The sequence below is a fragment of the Notamacropus eugenii genome, chromosome 1 (genome assembly GCF_028372415.1).
Source record: "Notamacropus eugenii isolate mMacEug1 chromosome 1, mMacEug1.pri_v2, whole genome shotgun sequence".
Lineage (NCBI taxonomy): Eukaryota > Metazoa > Chordata > Mammalia > Diprotodontia > Macropodidae > Notamacropus > Notamacropus eugenii.
Genome location: NC_092872.1, coordinates 214,730,164 through 214,750,869, shown reverse-complemented (window position 1 = coordinate 214,750,869; position 20,706 = coordinate 214,730,164). Strand labels below are relative to the sequence as shown.

The window sequence follows — 20,706 nt, the reverse complement described above, 5'->3', positions numbered from 1 at the left end:
ACATCTGTAAAATAAGGGCATTGTATTACTTGACCTCTAAGGCCACTCCCAGCTCTAAATCCTATACTCCTGTGATGCCAGGTCCAGCGCTTACCTCTAAATCATGCTGTCTCAGCGATAAATTTTTGTTGATTGATTACATGCCAAGGCTTCAGCTTGCATGAGGACTCATGCCCAAAAATGATTTCCCTTAACTGCCCTATTAGCAGCAGGTTCTGGCCGTGGCTTGGGATCCTCTAAGGCTGTGTAGTCCAGGCCTAGGGGTCTGAGTCCCCATCTCAACCCTCTGACCTCTCCTCATTCACTAGTCCTCTCCTAGGCTCCTCCAGGAGAGTTGGGAAGGTTCTTGGGCTCCCACCAGCCTTCCCTCTTCCAGAGCAGCCTGTCCTCTGGCCTCTAGCGAGGTACCCCAGGCCGTGTGTAGCTCCAGGGAGCTGGCAGGAGGCATGACGTGCTGACACGGACCTGGGGTAAGCGCACGGGCGTTTATTACCTGTCCCATCGACCCACACAGCTCACTGTTTATCCGTCTTCCTGACACACCTAATTACCCAGGTTGCAGCTGCCAGAGCATTTGCTCTTCCTAAATCACAGAGTCCCATTCCTCCTGTCGCCCAGGCCCCTCCGCTGCCGCCTGCGGAAGGGCTGCCATTGATTTTGCCGTTCCCATTTATGATCTACAAGGCTCTGCACCACTCTTGCACATTTTACCTTAATTAGTTTATTCTTCTGAGTGTCCCTGGTCAGCTCTAAAGCCAAAGGGGCTGAAGGAGGAGGAAGGGGCCATAGAAAAACAATGCCCACCCCTCTTCCCTTTGGCCTCTGGGCCTGCCTGGACATTAGTACTGAAGGATGAAGGACTTCAAGGGAAGAGAATGAGCCCTGGGGCAGCATAGTTCTTAGGGGGCAGGGTGTGAAAATTCTTCTCTTTAGGCCCTAAGGTTCCAGAAAGCAGCATCCTCTGTATCTGGCAGAGGCAAAGCCAGTCATGATACCACAAATTGCACCCAGGGAACATGAGAGGAAATGTGCCTGCATTTGGGATTGAGAAGGGAGAGGAGGAGGGTGGTGCAGCATGGTGGAGAAGTGATAAGTTTACTGCAGCCAGCCATCTGTAGCTTTCTATTTTAACTAATTATTCTTGCTAACTAGATGCTAAATTCTTTTGTTTCTGTGCTCTTGAAAAAACTAAATGCAGTCAGTGCCCTCTAAATTTGGCGCCCTGAGGCAAAGCTCTAGTCACCCTGCCCTAGTTATAGTTCTAGTATCTGGAGTCTCCTTAAATGCTCTGCACAGACCAGAGCCATTATACAACCTTCTCTCTTCTTAGATACTAATTTCCATGAATGATTGAGACTCCCTAGGGAAATTACTTTGGGGGCTTCTCTTGGCCTAAGGATCCTCTGATTTGAGAGCCAAATACAGGGGTTACAGTGTCTGAAAGAAGGAGATATAAAAAGCATAAAAGGGTCAGGAATGTGGGATGGGCAGTGCCTCCTTAGAAAGTACCCTCCTCTAAACTATGAGATTAATAATAGAGAACATCTCAAAAGTTTTAGTGCAGTTTTAAGCTATCAGAACTCGAAAACTTCACTGAGGCTTTTGAGAGCCTGTATTACTTGCTCTGTATAGACACATTCAGCACTTGAAGGCTGACAAAATGTTTCACATATTATTTCATTTGAACCTAGAAGCAACTCTATGAAACAGGTACTTGGTTGAGTTGTTTTTCAGTCCTGTCAGACTCTCTGTGACCCCATTTTGGGGTTTTCTTGGAAATGATACTAAAGGGGTTTGCAATTTCCTTTTGCAGCTCATTTCACAGATGAGGAAACTGAGGCCAACAGGGTTAAGTGAATTGCCTAGGGTCATACAGTTAGTGTCTGAAGCCAATTTGAACGCAGAAAGATGAGTTTTCCTAACTCTGGCCTGGTGCTCTATCCACTATACCACTTGGCAGCCTACCAGTATTATTATCTCCATTTTACAGATGAAGAAACTGAGGCACAGAGTTTAAAGGTCATACAGTTAATAAGTTTCACAGTTGGGATTAAAACCCAAATCTAAGAGTCTACGTCATGCATCCCACAAGATGAAAGACTTTTTCCAGTCCTCACTAACTCAAAAAAAATTGTCAAAGAGGAATTTTGCACCAAAGGGAGAGCAGTTACAACTGTATCCATAGGACAAGAAAGAAAGGAGTCCAACAAAGTAACAGCTTTGTGAATTAACAATGGGGAATGTTAAAGAGCTCATTCAATACTCCTCCCCCACCAGCCTCCACCCAGTAATTACAAACTGACCCATGAGCTTCTGCTTTGAAACTCATTCAGATGCACCCCATGTTTGCCCTCCATCATCCTGTTGCAATAAGCAGTGGACATTGACTCTGCCCAGCCACTTTGGGGGTGGAGAGGAATAAGAGAGGAGTGCCATGCTTCCCAAGGCAGCTCAGAGGCAAAGTTGATAGAGCACAGGGCCTGGAGTCAAGAAGACTCATCTTTCCTGAGTTCAAATCCAGCCTTTGACACTTAGTAGCTGTGTGACCCTGAGCAAGTCACCTAACCCTGTTTGCCTCAGTTTCCTCATCAGTCAAATGAGTTGGAGAAGGAAATGGCAAATCACCCTAAAACCCCAAATGAGGTCATGAAGAGTCAAGTACACCTGAAACAGCTGAACAGCAACCATACTTCCCTTCTGCCTGGGTTGGCTTAGGGATTCTCTAATCCCAAAGCAGTAACGGCTGTCCCCCAAACCCTAACCTCCCCTCTTTGCTAATCTTTCAGAAAGATGCTGACTCAGTTCAATCAAAGAAGTAAAGAATAAAGGGAACAGAAGTAGAGAACCAGCTTGTGAAGCTGTATTAGGCCTGAAGAAAGGGATAGGAAACCGAGCTGAAGTCAGTTCTGTCTGCCAGAAATTACTAGGCGCAAGGAATGTGGCTGATGGAAAGCAAAGAGTCTGAGACAGCACTGGGGTCCAACCCCAAAGATAAATCTATCATCAAAAGAGAAGTCATAAATGAGGGACAGGTGAATATAAAGAGAAAGTAATAAAATCATCAAAGATTTCAAGAAGAAATTTTAATTTAAAACCTAGAAGAGTATACATTCGTAAATCAGTGAAAAATACACCAATAAATTTAAAGAGAATATGAGTAACAAAACATCCGAGTAATTAACCAAGTCTAACTCCAAGTCCAGTACTGCCTACTCTTCCATGCTTGCTTTGGGATGTGTAAAGAGAATGGGTTCTCCAGGGTTTAGCCAAGGACATAGAACCCCAGATAATTATAACTTCTGAGGCAAATTCTGAAAACAAGCACCAAGAAGTCCCTATCCAGCTGTGAATTAGCTCAGCTATGCTGGAAAGCAATTTGAAATTATGCTCAGAAGGTGACCTAAATGTCCACATCCTTTGATGCAAAGATCTCACTTCAAGACATACATTCCAAGGAGGCCAAAGAAATAAAGATACCATGTACACCAGATTATTTGTAGTATCACTCTTTGTGTTACCAAAGAATTGGAAACAAAGTAAATACCCATCAATTGGAGAATGGCTAAACATTTGTGGTGTGTGAATGTAAGCTTGGTGGTATATTAGACAGAGTGCTGGACAGCGTCAAGAAAGCCCCCAGTTTGAAAACAATCTCAGACATTTAACTAGCTGTGTGATCCTATGCAAGTCATTTAACCTCTCTGTGCCTGTTTCTTCATCTGTAAAGTGAGGGGAGTAGAGTAGGCAACCTCTGAGATCCCTTCCAATTCTGTACCAATCATCCTATCATCTATGATCGTTTACTGGGATATTGCTACACCATAAGAAACACTTAATATAAAGAATTTGGAGAATTATAGAAGACAGATGAGCTGCAGATCCAAGAAAAGAATATATTCCGCGACTACAACCATGGAAACACAAATATAAATGAAAACAAAACAAAATAAAACAGAACTGAATGCTGTGTAATACAGTGATTAAGTTTGGTCCTGGAAAACAGTTGAGAAAACGCACCTTCCTTCCCTCTTTGCAGAGGTAGTGGGACTGTTGGTGTGGAGTATTGAATATTCAGTCAGGCCAGTTTGGTTGAACAGATTGTTTTTTCCTTTTAAAATATTTCTTATATCTTGCCGAATAGGGGAAGGGATAGGGAAATGTTTGGTAATAAAAGTTATGTAAAAATAAGTTATTTCAATAAAAAGGAAAAAAAAAACAAAGAAAACTAGAAGTCCCCAGCAAAGTCTCTTTCTCTGTTCTCTCCAGTGAGGTCAAGGTAGGAAAGCAATATGGGTCCCTGATTCTCTTGAGATCTGCTCTCTCTGGGAATATCTTCCTTGAGATAGGTAACATTCTCCAGGAATCATTTAGACAACAGGATTGGATTGAACCAAGAATGTCTCTGTGGAGGGGTAAAGGGGAAGAAAGCGCTAAGGTTAGAGTCAGAAAACAAACCACAAACAGATTTGGCTCAGATCTGGGTTCTGTCACTTATTAGCAATAAGATCTTTGCAAATTTAAGCCTCAGTCTTTCTACGTCCATAAATAGTGATGACTTACCTGAGTGTTAGTTATTCTTTGGAGCAAGGGAGACTTCATTTTTGTCTTTATAATCCCAATTCCTGGCACACAGTAAGCACATAATAAATATTTTTTAAATTGATATAGTGGTTGTGAGAAAAGTTCTTGATAAGCATGAGTAGTCATTATTTTCAGTTTTGAGGCACTGCCTTACCCAGATCCTTGCTGTGGTTGCTGAGTATTACTGTGGCCCATGTCATGCTTACATGTATACATGTCAGGTACCATGAAGATAATCTATGAACTCAGTATAGCCTAGGAAGATGTTAGAGCAAAACCCTGACTCCTTACAGTTTAAGTGGCTCTGGAGGCCTGGAGATTAAACTAGGGATAATGGTCATAGCCCAAAGAAACCTCGGAAACCAACTAATTCAACCTATACCTGAACGAGATTTCTTATGACGACATACACAATAACTGGTCATCCAACTGTTGTCTAAAGTCCTCCAGTCACATAAGGGAGCCCACTACCTCCTGAGGCTATTCCATTTTTATATTTCTCTAATTGTTTGGACATACTCTTTTCACTTTATTCTTTACATCCCTTTTTGCAATTTCTACTCATTACTCCTATAGTAGTTCTGCCTTTTGGAGCCAAACAGAGCAAATCTACTAATCCCTCTTCCACAGACAACCTTCCAAGTACTTAAATATAGCTATCATGTTTCCTCCAAATCCTCTCTTCTCCAAGTTAAACATGGATAATTCCTTTCATCATTCATTTCTTCATCTGGCATGATCTGGTATCTGGCATCTTCACCATTCTGACTGACCTCTCTCGGATGCCCTCCATTTTATCAATGTCCTTCCTAAAATGAGATACTTAGAATGGAGCATAATACTCCAAGTAGCGATAGCTATTCCTTCCAATTTGGAGATCAGTTTCAGGTTTGATAAGTAATACTTTTAAGTAATACCTAAAACATGACTGGGCCAATCACAGATCTCAGAGGCACTCCGCTTGATCCCTCTTTTCAAGTTGACATTGAACTATTAATGGCTACTCATTGAGTCTGGTCATCCAACCTACTTTAAATCTACTGAAGGATTCTAGCATATAGTATAGCTTGTTCACAAAAACCTCCTGAGATATTTTGTCAAAGTTTGTGCTAAAATGTAGATAGACTCTAGCTATAGCATTCCCTGATATACTAGCCTGGTAACCCTTTTAAAAAATAAAAAGAGGTTAGTCTAGCACACTTTGTTCTTTTTAAAAATTTATTAATTTTTAGTTTTCAACATTCACTTCCATAAGTTTATAATTTCTTTATTTTTGTAAATTAATTTATTTGTTTTTGACAATCACTTTCATAAGTCTTAAATTTTCTTTCCCCTTCTTCCCCAAGATGGCATGCAATCTGATATGGACTGTACACGCACATTCCTATTAAACACATTTTCACATTAGTTGCATAGAAGAATTACAACAAATGGGAAAAACCATGAGAAATCAAAAAAGAAAAAGAAAATAGTCTGTTTCACTCTATATTCTGACTTCACAGTTCTTTCTCTGGATGCGGGTGGCTGTAACAGCAAGCACCCTGGCATACACAGGAGAGCCTGATGCACAGGTGCTTAGATCTACTTTTCTAAAGGGAAAGCAACTTTTGAGAGGTCAATAATCTTCTTTAATTACATTCACCAACAGAGAAAATACAAGCAGAGAAATAAAGACCAACAGACAGGGCTTCTGTCTGACCCTAAGCAATACATACATCACAGATCAACAGACAGATCCAACTGTCTGGCCATTAGACATATACATAGTTACCAGAAAGAGAAGCATCAACATCTGTGTTTTTAAAGCGGGGTAGGGGGTAAGGGGAGCTCCTTAATGGCTACTCAGAGTCTCATCTGGCACATGAGCTTTCCTCCAAGCCTTCAAAAGCAAAACCTCTTCTTAGAATATGTATACACTTTTCAGAACCAGAGGACACAACCCTTGTGACCCTTGCCTCATTAACAAAAGGTGTGGTCCTTCCTACAAACAAGCCTCCCCTAATCTGAGGCCCATTAATGGGCTGGGAAGATGTTTCATTACCATAAATATCATTAACATTACAACAATACTTTCCATCATGCTTTCCTTTGGAATTGTTTTAGGTCTTTGCATTTCTGAGAAGAGTTAAGTGTATCAGAATCAGTCTTCACACACTGTGGCTGTTTCTGCGAACAATGTTCTCCTGGTTCTGCTCCCATCACTCAGCATCAGTCCATATAAGTCGTTCCAGGATTTTCTGAAGTCTGCCTGTTCATCATTGCTTATAGCCCTCCCTCACTCAAATCAAAGTCAACTGCAAGTGATGTCATCCTCTTAATGTCATTGGTCCTCTGAGAACGGACAAACACAATAACACAATAATATTCCATTACATTCCTGTACCACAATTTGTCCAGCCATTCCCCAATTGATGGGCACTCCCTCGATTTCCAGTTCTTGGCCACCACAAAGAGAGCTGCTATAAGTATTTTTGTATGTGTGGTTCCTTTTCCCATTTTTATGATCTCTTTGGGATACAGTCCTAGAAGTGGAATTAGCATACTTTATTCTTGATGAAGCCATACTAGCTTTGGTGAATGCTGCCTTTTCTAGATAGTCACTGGCCACTGATACAGTGTAGAATTTTGCCAGGAATGCCTAGTCAAGCTCTCTGGCTTAAAGCTTGCAGACTTTATTCTCTTCCCCCTTTTGAAAATCAGGACAGCATTTGCTCTTCTCCAGTCCTGCAGTACCTTCCCATTCTTCATGATCTTTCAAAGGTCACTGACACTGGTTCAATAATCACATTAGCCAGTTTTTACAGGATTGGAGGTTGTAGTTCATCTGGCCCTGGTGATATGGACTCATTTAAGGCAGCTAGTGTTCCCTTGCTATGTCTCAACTTATTCAGAATATTAACTTCCTAGGATCCACTTTGTTCTATCATTTCCAGTCCAGATATCACTCACCTTGGCAGAGAAATCAGAAACAAACTAAAGGCTATTGAGTTCCACCTTCTGTCCATCATCAGTTATCACCCCTCCTTGCTGGACAGGGGTCCTTCTCTCCTTTTTTAGTCCTTAGCAGTTTGTTCAAAGCTTGAAGTCCTCCTGACACTGATGCTTTTGTCTTCATCTTCCATTAACTATGTTGTATCCATGCTCTGTATACATCTTTTTCAGATTAAGCTGGTGAATGAGTTCGCTATTTATCCATACTGGTCTCACTAAATGGGTCCTCTTTTCATCCTCATCAGGATTGTTTCTCTTTGTCTTTTTTTAAAACCAGATCTCCCTTTCTCCCTCACTTGACTATGAAATCCCTGAGAGCAAGAACTGTTTGTTTGTTTTCACTTTTTTTTGTATCCCTAGAACTTAGCACAGGGCCCTGGCACACAGTAGACATTTAATAAGTGTTAATTGACTGAGTGACTCCCTCTCTCACCCAAATTGGAAGAAAGATCGAGATTGGGCTCACTCAAGGGTCGAATCTCAATACTTATTGGTATGGAAGCTTTAACCTATTCTGTTTTTTTTCTGAAATGGACTGGTTTGCCCTTGCTTAAGAAGCCTGATGGGTATTTAGATGGTAAAGTGGATAGAATGGATGGAGTGCCAGACCTGAAGTCAGGAAGACTCATCTTCCTGAGTTCAAATCTAGCCTCCCTTACTAACTGTGTGACCCTAGGCAAGTCACTTAACCCTGTTTGCCTCAGTTTTCTTATCTGTAAAATGAGCTAGAAAAGGAAATGGCAAACTACTCCACTTATCTTTGCCAAGATCAACCCAAATGACATCATAAAAAGTCTTCACATGAGTATAAGTATTTCTTTTCAATATACAATGTAACTTTGCACCACTACATCTTCCCCACCCATCCCTTTTACCTATCCTGTTGACTTTATTAATAATATTACCCCTCCAGAGGCATATTCTACTCATTGGTCTCATCCCACTAAGTCATAGATAGATAGACAGATAGACAGACAGACAGACAGACAGATCGTTAGATGGTTAGATGGATGGATGGATGGATGGATGGATGGATGGATGGATGGATGGATGGATGGATGTTCAAATTTGCATCCTTGTGTTATAATCACCAATTCCCTTTGTTACATTCTGTGTATTCACCTTAATGGATAATTGGAAGTCAGTTTTTACTATCCTCCTGCCTTTCTTTAGTCTACAGCCCTTTTTAATAGACTAGTCAAATATGTGGTTACCAAAGCTTGTTAAATGGATTCCATTTCTGACCAGCAACTTGTCATTCCTCTATTTTAAGTTGTAGTCCAAAAATTCAAAACAGAAGCCCTCTTCTTAAATGAGCTATTCACATCTCCAAATCTTCCTTCCTCTTTTTAAACCTTTTTCTTCAAATTATTAACAATCATGTGAACACAACCCATATACCTAAGACCTTCAATTTCTTGTCAAAAATTTTGCAGCCTTTATCAGTTCATTTCCTTTGGCATTTACATGTATGCCCATGTGAATCACCATGCATAGGTAGTAGTCATCCAGTCTGATAAGTCTTGGGAGGTTTTCTGTCACAACCTGAGTACAGACTCCAGGAAGACAGCTGACCTCTCTGTTGTCATCATCTTGACAAATATTGGCCTCAGTACCTCTCAGTAACCATAATTACTCAATCTTATTTCCCCTTGACCCTTACTGGATAATCTCGCACCTGACAGCACCTCTAGGGTCTCATCATTGTTCTTTGGAGAGCAAGCAGCTACTACTTTCTCGACAACTCCAGCTCCTTCCTCTTTGGGAAGAGTCTCCCATCTGATATGTTTCAGGGCTGAGCATCCTGAGCACCAGGTTGAAGCCACCCCACTGTTGACTCTTGCCAAATCATTACAAACTTTAGTGTTAGGGATCACAGGGTCAGTCACTTTAAAAATTGAGTCAGAGACAGTTAGAACTAGAGTGAATATTAGGGTTAATTTATTCATTTTACAGTTGAGGAAACTACAGCCCAGGGAGAAGAAAATTACTTTCCCAGAGTCATAGAAACAAGACTAGAACCTGGTTCTTTTGAGAACCTGACTGCTGCACATTTTGCTCTACCTTATAACCTAAGGATCCGTTGGCCTTGCCAACAGACCCACCACCACACCCTGAAGACATCTGGGTCTTTCCTCCTGCCCTGGAGCTAAACTTTCTTTTTCATGTTATCTCCCTCAACTAGAGTGTAATCCCTTTGAGAGCAGGGACTGTCTGGCTTTTTCTATTTCTATTCTCGGTGCTTAGGACAAAATAAGCACTTAATAAATGATTTTTTTTATTCATCCATTCCCTTCGTTGACTTTTCTTCCCAGAGTTTCCCATGCCAGTCCAAAAATGCAAATATCAGTTGTTTTTAATTCAATGATGTTTTAATAAAAGAAGAAAAGTGAGAGAGAAGGACAAAGGAGAAAAACTGAGCTGGGGAAAAGTCAATAGGCACTTCTCAGGTTGCTGAACCATTCATGTCTTTGTAGCCCTAGCCCTGTTTCTCACAAATAGTAAGTGCTTAATAAATGCTATAAATTGAACTGAATTCTTACCACTTTCCATTAAGGAATTTCCAGTTCTAAGAGAAAGAGGCCATGAGGTTGTCCTTAGGGAAATCTTCACCCTAGATTATAGGATTTGGGGAATTATAATAGACAATAAAGGTCATTTGGTTCAACTCCACTTTATGGATGTGGAAATTGAGATCCAGGGTGGTTTCATGATTTGCCCAAACTCTTACAGACATTAAAAAGCAGAGCTGAATCTTGAAAATTGGCCTGCTGATTTTAAATTGTTTTTCCAAGACATTATGCTTCCTGTCTCTTTCCTGCCAGGACCCTTCCCAGAGTCCTGTTTTTTTTATTCAAAGAGAGTATACCACTGAAAGGAATCCTCAGCCTTCCTGTTCTCTTGGTGATAGAGGTGATCAATCTCTGCTCACTGTTAAAGCGCCTCATGTCCTGGATTCATTGACTATCCTTTCTTCTCCTGATTCTGTGGTAAATCTCTGTTTTGAGTCATTATCATAGAATAGCCAAGCAGAATCACTTTCTTTTACTTAATTGTTTTTCAATTTTAAAAAATCTATTTTTTTTCCCTTCCACCTCCTCCGTTTGGAAAAAGAAAAACAAAACCCTTGTCAAAATATTCAAGTCAAGCAAAACAAATTCCCACATTGTCCATTTCCAAAAAAATGTATGTGTCATTGTGTACCCTATGCCCATCCCCTCTGTGACAGGAGGTAGGTAGCATGCATCCTCATCAGTTCTGGAGAATCTTGCCTGATCAGTGCATTGATCTGACTTCTCAAGTTCCTCAGAGTTTGTTTTACAATGCTATTATTACATAAGTTGTTGTCCTGGTTCTGCTCATTTCACTCTGCATGAGTTCATACAAGTCTACCCCTGTTTCTCTGAAACTGTGCCCTACGTCATTTCTTACAGCACAATAGTATTCCATTAGATTCATGTACTATAATTTGTTAAACCATTCCCCAATTGTTAGGCATCCTGTTAGTTTTCAGTTCTGGCAGAATTACTTCTGACAGATATGAGTTTGGACTGTTCTCTAGTATCTTCATGGCAAGAGATTCTATATTCTCATATCCCCAGTGCCTCCTTTATATTAGGGGAGAGGGGAAGACATCATATGGGCAAGCGCTGTCCAGGGTGCTGGGCAGTGCCTCTTGATTTACCATCAGCTTTGCATCTCTTTTCCCCTCCTCTTTCCAGGGGTTGCCACTTACACAGACAAGCTGTTCAAGTTCCGGAATGGCCGCTGGGAGGACATCCTGAGTGATGAGGTCAACGTCCGCCGTGGGGTGGCCAGCCGTTTTGCCGGCCGTTCTGTGGCCTGTGTGGACAGGACGGTGAGTTGGAAAAACACTGATGTACACGGTGTGAAAGCTTAAGGGAATAAGATGAGAAGATTACAATGAGAATGAGAGGCTGAGAAGAAAATGGCCCCCCACCCCAAGCAAGTATCCCTGGAGATTTTCTTCTTTCCTTCCTATTCTATGTGCCCTCAGATGAGTCCAGTGAATGCTGGATGTAAACTAGAAAGGACTGGCAATAGAGATCCCAGAACCCAGACACTCTGGGAATAAGAGACAATAGTGAGGGTCTCCCCACTCAGGTTCCTGTTATTACCATGCTGGAACACTGCCCCCCCCCCCCCCAAGCTGCTGCTGCTGCTGCTGCTGCTGGGAGATTCTTAGTGTGGAAGTGATTTATGCCTCCTGTCATCTACTCCTCTGCCTCCCCCTCCTCTACTTTATAAACAGTTATCACTAAATCAGGCACCCAGCTGCTGCCTGGTCAGCTCACACATTCAAGGGGAGCCATCCCTAGGGACCCCACACTCTGGGGGAAAGGTTGTCAGGAGGGGGCAGCTTATTTAACAATCAAAATTACACAGAGGGGATTGGGGATTCAGCGTGAAACTTCACAGTAGGGGCCTCCAGGCCCTAGGAAGAGGCAGGTGCCAGGTATAAATATTTATTTCTTAACAAGCTGGTGCTGGGAAGAGGAGCCAAGCTGGGCTGTGAAGCCACATTTAGACCTGACCTGAATCCTTGCCACCTGGACTCCTGCCTGGCACAAGGTGATGGGCGAGGGGGGAGTCATCCCTGGAGCACAGCTCCAAGTCGTGAGGAGAATTGTAGGGAGCTGGGAGAGAGGAGGAAGAGAGTATGTGAGAGAGCCAAGGATGCAGCTCTGACTCCTGCTTGGGGCCTCGCCTCTCTCTTCCTGCTTCAGCTTTTTCAGTTGGGCTAGGATGGTGAACTTTAGGGAGAGCTTTCTGGTGGTAGGTAAAGGTTAATCAGGAAAAAAAGACACGTTTTCTGGCCTAACAAGGTTATCTGCACACAAATGAATTTAAGCACAAGACAAAGACACAGTTGGAATGCTAAGAATAAAAAAATAAAAAAAGTTCACCAAGAGTACATTAAGATTAGCATAGCCAGTCCTTGCCCAGAAGTATTCACTCTCTCTCTTCCCTTCAAATCACAGATCACAGACCCCTGCACACACACCTTAAGACTGTCAAATTTGCAGAATAAAAAAAGCTTTCTCTTTCCCTCTCCCCCAGCCTATCCTCCTGCCCCATCTCTGCCCTTAAGGGAGTAGTTGCTTTCTCTGTCCAGCAAAGAATCCCCCAAAACCTGAGGAGTGAAGAAAGGAGGGTAAAATATTTGGGTATGAAAGGAGAAGGTAGGAATGGAAGCCAATACACATAAAACCTTCAGAAAAGAGAGCCACACTTGCTGGATAGCAAGTATAAATATAAATCCTGTAAGTGTCTAGGGCCAAATTTGAACTCATATTTTCCTGACCCTGGACCTGCCATTCTATCCACAATGCCACCTAGCTGCCCCCAAGCTTCTTATAGAAGGCGGGATTTTAGCAGGGACTTGAAGGAGGCCAGGGAAGACTGGACATTTATTGGACACTGTAAGATTTTCCAAGTGATTTCCATCCATTGTCTCATTTGAGCTCCATAACAGCCCTTAACAGTATTGCTGCAGGGGTAATGATCCCCATTTTGTAGATGGGAAAAGAAGCGCAGAAAGGGTTAAAATACTTGTCCATGGTCACTCAAACAGCAAATATCGTAGGCTAGATGGGAAACGTGATCTTCCTGGTACTGTATCCAGGTCTCTATCCTCTGTACCAGGCCGTCTCACATGGGTATAACTGAACAGTCCATTAGATGCAGACACTCCTCACATCTGAATGAGTACCATGCTCATCATGTACTTCCCAGATGTCTTCCCATCACTGATGTCACCCCTTAGTAGAAATCCTATTGGATACCTCCTTATCTCTGCCCCCTGTTCCTGGGGATCATACAGGTAATAAGTAGCAGAGCTGGAATTTGAACCATGGTCCTTTGATAACACCAGACTGCCTCTCAACACATCTTCACAAAGTTAATCCTAACTTTGTTCATTCCAAAATCAAATATAAAATTCTCAGTTTTGTATTAAAAACTCTTCCTAACCTGGTCACCTCCTACCTCTACAGTCTTCCTATCTCTTACTCTTCACACACACACACACACACACACACACACACACACACACACACACACACACACACTTGGTGATCCAGTAACACCAGCCTCTTTGCCATTCCTCATACAAGACACTGATTATTTTTATTGGCTGACCCCATACATGGAATGCTCTCCCTCCTCATCACCTCCTGGTTTTCCTGGCCTCCTTTAAGTTTCTGCTAAAATCCCTTCTTCTATAAGAAGTTGGGGGGCAGCTAGGTGGCACCATGGAAAGACTGGCAGACCTGGAGTCAGGAAAACCTGGCCTTAGAAACCTACTAGCTATGTGACCCTGGGCAAGTCACATACACCTGTTAACCTCAGTTTCCTCACCTGTAAAATGAACTGGAGAAGGAAATGGCAAACCATTCCACTGTCTTTGCCAAGAAAATCCCACATGAAGTCAGGAAGAGTCAGACATGACTGAAAGGACAGAAAACAAAAAATGAGAAGCTTATTCTGATCTCCTTAATGTTAGTGCCTTCCCTCTGTTGATTATCTCCCAATTATCCTGTCTGTCTCTTGTTTGCACATGGTTGTTTGCATGTGATCTCCCACATTAGACTGTGAACTCCTTCAGAATAGGGTCTGTCTTTTGCCTTTCTGTGTATCTTCAGCCCTTTGGTTCATGGCACATGAAAGACATTTAATAAATGCTTTCATTGACTTGACATGTCCTGTATCTCCTCAAATCCTTTTACCATCCATCCTTGCATTTTCATCTGAATCAGATCCTAGGATTAAGCGCTAAAAGGGACCGTAGCAATCATGCGTTCCAATTTCTCCCTCATTTTATAAGTGAAGAAATGGATGCATTAAGAAGAATTCTGGATTTGAAATCCAAAGGACTTGATACAAACCCCAGCTCTGTCACTTATTACACCACCCTCACCAATTCCACCCCCCTTGATCCTAGACATGTTACTTAAATCTTCTTGAGTTCAGTTTACTTATTTGTAAAATGAAGGAATCGGATTAGACAGACTCTGGGGTCCTTTCATACTCTAATCCTGGGATCCTGTGAGTCTCAGAGAAGTTAAATGATTTGCCAGACAAAACACATAGATAATCAGTGATGGAGTTAAAACTTTAACTCAGGCCTTTCAGTTCCAAATCCATCATACAGTCTCTTGATCACAGACAGACTTTACCACGTGGCTCCTTCCTCCCTTAACTAGTCAGTTCCCTACTTGTGCCTGTTGTATAACCAAAGACTCATCTTTTCTAACCCATTTTTGAGCCCCAACCTATCATTCCTCATATGTGAAACAATCTTATCCCTAACTCTACCACTTCATATTTCATCCACCTTTCGTCTCCTGCCAAAAGTCATCCTTGATCCTTAATACTAATAGTGCCTTATACTTGTATGGCTTTTCCCCCTTTTCAAAGTACATCCACATTCACTGTCCTATTTTATCTTCACAATGATCCTATGAGGTATGGAGGGGTTAATACCATCCCTTTTAAAGCTGCATGGTGCAGTGGATGGAGTATTGGTCTTGAAGTGGTGAATATCTGGTGAGAGAGGGACCCAACACCAGTTTGTTAAAAAATAAATATTCTTCCTCCAAAAGCTATTAGCTGTGTGACCACAGGCAAGTCATTTAACCCCTTTGAATCTCAGTTTCCTCATCAATAAAATGACAATAATATCTATAGTTCCACCTTCATAAGTTTGTGAAGTTCCAATGAGATTACATATATATTTATATACATATATAAAAAGGACTTTTCAAACTTTAAAGTACTGTATGTCAGTTACTATTAATAGTCCTAGTACCACTAGTAGAATACGTGTAATAGTACTAGTATTAGTGGTAGTAATTTTGGAAAATGATTTGGAAAATGGTGACCCAGAGAGGTTATTTGATATGTCGCACTGCTAGTTTGTGTCAGAGCTAGAGATGGTTCAATTCAATAAGTATTTTAATAGCATATGTAAAGACAATTTTTAACATTCATTTTTATAAAATTTCAAATTCCAAATTTTTCTCCCTCTCTCCCCTCCCCTTTTCCTAAGCAATCTTATATAGGTTATATATGTGCAATCATGTAAAACTTATTTCCATATGAGTCATGTTGTGAAAGAAGAAATAGACCAAAAGGAGAAAACCACAAAGAAAATAAAGGAAGCAAAAACAGTATGTTTCAATGTGCCTTCAGACTCCTTCAGTTCTTTCTCTGGATGCGGATAGCATTTCCCATCATGAATCCTTTGTAATTGTCTTGGATCATTGTACCACTGAAAAGAGCTAAGTCATTCCTAGTTAATCATCACACAATGTTACTGTTCCTGCGTACAATTCAACAAGTATTTTTAAGCTCCCATTATGTGCCAGACACTATGCCAGACCTTGATGATGCAAAAACAAAATGAAAGCTATTTCCCTGTTCCCTGACTATATATAGTCCCTGTTTGCAAGCAACTTACATTCTAATTGGGAGGGGGGATATGCACAAATGAATAAACACAAAATATATTCAAAGAAATACAAAGTAATTTAGGGAGAACACTCACAACTAGGGTGTCAGGAAAGGTCTCATGTAGGAGACTTACTTGAGCTAAGTCTCAAAGAGGGCTAGGAAATCCAAGGTCATAACAGAGTAAGAAATTTGAGTCCCTTGCTTCTTCGGTCATGCACCAGCAAACATGTGGATAAGCATCTTCTTTTGAAAAGAATTAGACCACTCAGGACTTTTCTCTCAATAAAGGGCTGGATTTCATACTTGAGATTACTGTATAGTCTCTGATGCAGCAGCCCCAAGTTCTGGACTTGCATTGACCAGATCCAACCATGGGATTCTCCTAAAAGATGTCACTCTTTTTAGCCCAATTGACCCTTCTCCAGGATTTTCTGTAGGAAATCTCAGACTGTGGTTCATCTTAGTTCCCACAGATGTTGTTAAAAGGATCTCACCCCAGCTTCTGCATGAGCACAAGTCCCATAGAAGGACTACTGTTCTTTCTCTAGATACGGCTTCATTTCCATAGACCCCCCCCCCCCTTCTTCTACCTTTATGTTGACATGTACTAATTAACTTTCTATCCATATTTGTCTTTGTTATTCTTCAGTTCTATTGGATTGCAAATTCCCCTAAGAAATGAACCAAAGATAAATAGTAATCAAATACTGTACATCACCAAGAGATGTTTTGAAAAGGGGCAGGTTGTTCTGGGCATGAGGAACTCAATACAATTCATTCTTCAGGGACTTAATTAAACATTTGTTATGAGATTGATGCCCACAGAAAGGTGGGGGACGTCAGCTACAACAACACTTTTATCTCCTTTGACCCAGTGTATTCAGTTGTTCATTGTCAAATATTCATTGAGCACTTGGCTACATGAAAATAGGGTCACTCCCATCAAAATTCTCCCCAAATGAAGACATTTGATCCATGTGCAGGGATCAGGAGTAGCAGCAGTGTTCATTGGCATAAGAGTATGGAAAAGCAGAAATCTTCAGTGAATCCTGTAAGCAGGGATGACACTGAGCATGACATATTAAAGACACAACCTCTGCTTTCCCAGAGCTTATATGTGGGCTGCTGGAGAAGAAAATGGACCTTTTCGCTCCTCCCCTGCTTCAACTATTAGTCACCTTAAAGTGGCTCATGATTGGCTTCCCAGGAGAAACTGGTCTGAAAGATTAGGGTATAAAAGATGTAGGTACTTGGTTGTGCAGGGCTTGGTGGGTGTGCATATACCTCATACACCCACACCGTCCTATAAGGCTGTAATAAAAGATGTAGAAGAGATATAGAGGTACATAAAGTACATTAGTTGTCCTGAATTATTATTTTCCTTTTGATAGATCAGCCAATCCACAAATATTTCCTGAGCATCTCCAGTGGCTCTGCGAAGTGCTAGGTGGATGGAGTGAGCTTAGCAGTAGCAGTAGTTTTGAGAGAGAAGTTAAATATGGAGAGTGGATATGATCTCCCAGGGGAGCCTGGGAGAAAAAAGGGTAGAGCTTAGTAAAAGGTCCATAGCCAACGATGGAATAAGGGAGAGCTGATTCTTTAGAAAAAGACACAAATAGACTGAGGAAGGAAACCGTAAGCCCTGCTCACCCCCCTTCTCTTCCATTGCAGGGCTCTGGCCGCTACTCCATTTACATAGCCAACTATGCCAATGGCAACGTGGGCCCAGACGCCCTCATTGAAATGGATCCAGAGGCCAGCGATCTCTCCAGGGGCATTCTGGCTCTCAGTGATGTGGCTTCTGAAGCCGGGGTCAGCAAATACACAGGTAGGGGCACTGAGGCGGGGCAAGGAGGGAAGGAATGGGAGGAAGAGGGAATGTTGTAGGTGAGGGTGTTGTACTTGGAGTCAGGAAAACCTGAGCTGAAATTATGTTTCTGAAATGATGATATAAATGATGATAATAATTGATTAGGATGATATCAATGGAACTAGGTTCCTACAAAACCAAGTCCTACAAAGTCTGACCTGTGGCTTCAGAAAGAAGAAGCGTATGGATTGGGATTTTCCAGCCCATGTAAATGAAAAGGTGAAGGATGAGGGCCACAGATGAGGGCCATAGATGAACGTCTTAGTTTAACCCTTTTCTCAACATAAGAAGGTTTTTCCAACCTATTTCTCACAAAGAGCAGGGATTCTAAGTAGGGGAGCCTCAAACAAGCATTGGCTGTAAGGTCAGTTTGTCTAGTGTGACCATCGGGGGAAGTTGAGGTGCAACTCTTAACTCGGCTCCAGCCGGAGCCCCAGCTGAATCTCAAATGGTGATCAGTTCTATAGCAGTTCTATAGCAGAAAATCAACATATCACAAAAGCTATGATTTAAAACATCTGTTATGGCCAAATAGCAGATGAAGTTACTTATTTACATATAAGAGCCTAGGAATTGAGTGCTGAATCCCTGAGCTTCAGCTGAGCCCTGTCTCAGATATCTGGGTTCAAAGAATTGTGTTTTCATTTCAAATCTCTACTTTCCCTCCCCCAGGGTAAATGTTTTGGTAGACAGTGGATCTAGTAAACATGGTCGCTGATAAGTGAGATTTTTTTTTTGTAAGAAGAGAGGCCTTTTTCTTATTAAACATGGTTGCTGACTGAACTCCTACTGCTTGCCATTGGGTGACTGATGACAGGTCTCTGCCCAAGTTATAATCGAGCAGTCAGTCATCAACCATTTATTAATGGCTCACTATGTGCCGGTCGCAGTCCTAAGTGCTGAGAATACAAATTAAAGCAAAAAGGAAGACAATGCTTGCCTCCAAGCACCTTACATTCTAATGAGAGAAGAATACACAAAAGGAAACTGAAGTGGGGGAGTGGGTAACTGTTGGAGAAAGGGGAGGATAAGGTCCAGGGTCTAGCCTGGAGAGGAATGAGATATGGATGGTCTAGGGGCCCTCCTTAAATGGAGGCTCTGGGAAGAGCCATCCAGGCAGAAGGCAAGGCTGCAGGGATGGATAGTACTTAAATTCCAGACTTGGAGTGAGTTTCAAGAATAAAAAGATTTCTGGAGCACGGTAGAAAAAGTCCGGAATGTAGCCTGAATAGAAATGGGTACCCAAACCTAATAGGACAAAATTCCAAACCATTTATTACTCTACCTTCAGCAGACCAGGATCAGTCTAGACTTTAAAAGCAGAATTCTCATTAGAAACACTCTCAGTTACACATTTCAGGATGGTGTAAGGGATAGAGCATGGGACTTGTATTCTGGAAGCTGGGAATGGATTGTACCTCTGACACTCCCTAGATAATATGACCCTGGGTAAGTCTTTTCATTTGTCTGAGATGCAGGCAGCTGGCTAAGACTATAGGTTCCAGGCAGTTTGTGAACTGGCTTCCTAGCAGGTCTCCCTACCTGATCCCTCCCTTCTTTAATCCATCCTCCACTCAACTGCCAAAGTGATTTTCCTAAAGCACAAGTTGACTATGTCACTCTCCTACTCAATAAACTCCAGTGGCTCCCTATTAATTCCAGGATCAAATATAAATTCCTCTGTTTAGCAGTGAAAGCCTGCAACAACTCGACCCCAACCTACTTTTTTAGACAGTCTTATTTTACTTTACTCTCCTTCATTTATCCCAGCAAAAATGACTATCTTATTACTCCTTGTCAGTGATCCCTGGGAAGTAGCTAATGGTGTCAAACTGAAATAGAAATGTATCCCTGCAGGCTGCATATTGACTTAGAAAAACACAAATTAACATTATCTATGTTGTATTGTATTTTTATATATTTTGTTAAATATGTCCCATTACATTTTAATCTGGTCTCAATGGATACAGCACTGGACTTGGAATCAGAAAAAGTTTGGGTTCAAGCCTAGCCTCTGATTGTAGCTGTGAGTCTCGCCAAGTCACTCAATTTCTTTCAGCCTCAGTTTCCTCAGTTGTAAAATGAAGGTGATATTGGTACATATCTCACAGGGTTGTTATGTGGATCAAAGGAGATATCATTTGTGGAGGATTTTGTGAATCTTAAAGTCCTACATATGATTATGATGGTGGTGGTGGTGGTGGTGGTGGTAACACTCCACCTCCTGTCTCTGTGATTTGGCACCAACTGTCCCCTATACCTGGAATGAAATCCCTCCTTACTACATCTTTTAGATACCCTAGTATCCTTTAGGACTCAGATCAAGTGCCACCATCTCTCCATGAAGTCCTTCCTGAGGTTCCCATCTGCTAATGCCTCCGCCACAAAAAATTACTTCGTATATACGCATGTATGTCCACGTTGTCTCCCCCTTTAGAAGGTAAGCTTCTTGAGGGGAGGCCCTATTTCCCCTTTGTCCTCTATCCCTAGTCCCCTAGTTGGGCACACAGCAAATTGCTTAAAAAATGCTTCTCCATTGAGTGGCTGTACGTAGGCATTTAAGCAGTGATGGAATCACTGGCCCTTCACAAACATGGAAAATTACAAACTTCCTAAATCTAATTCCCTAAAACCTAAAACTCTGAGATATCATCGTGAGGCTATCCCCTGCCTCCAGGCATCTGGGTGTCTGTCATGTTTCTAAAGCTTTCTAAGGGAAAGAGATATTACTGCTTCCCAAGGAGATGGTTATGTCTTCATTATCCATGTTTCTACCTCAGTAAAAGAGG

At 41.8% G+C, this 20,706-nt stretch overlaps 1 protein-coding gene across 5 annotated transcripts in view; it reads left to right on the top strand.

Moving 5' to 3' along the window:
* The window catches only part of CRTAC1 (cartilage acidic protein 1), a 206,258-nt gene that overhangs the window by 120,958 nt on the left and 64,594 nt on the right, over positions 1-20,706 (top strand). For all 5 annotated transcript variants that reach the window (XM_072626815.1, XM_072626784.1, XM_072626813.1 and 2 more), the window contains exons 4-5: positions 11,295-11,431; positions 17,719-17,875. In XM_072626815.1, coding sequence (XP_072482916.1) covers positions 11,295-11,431; positions 17,719-17,875 — 294 coding nt within the window. The remainder of the gene's footprint in view (positions 1-11,294; positions 11,432-17,718; positions 17,876-20,706) is intronic.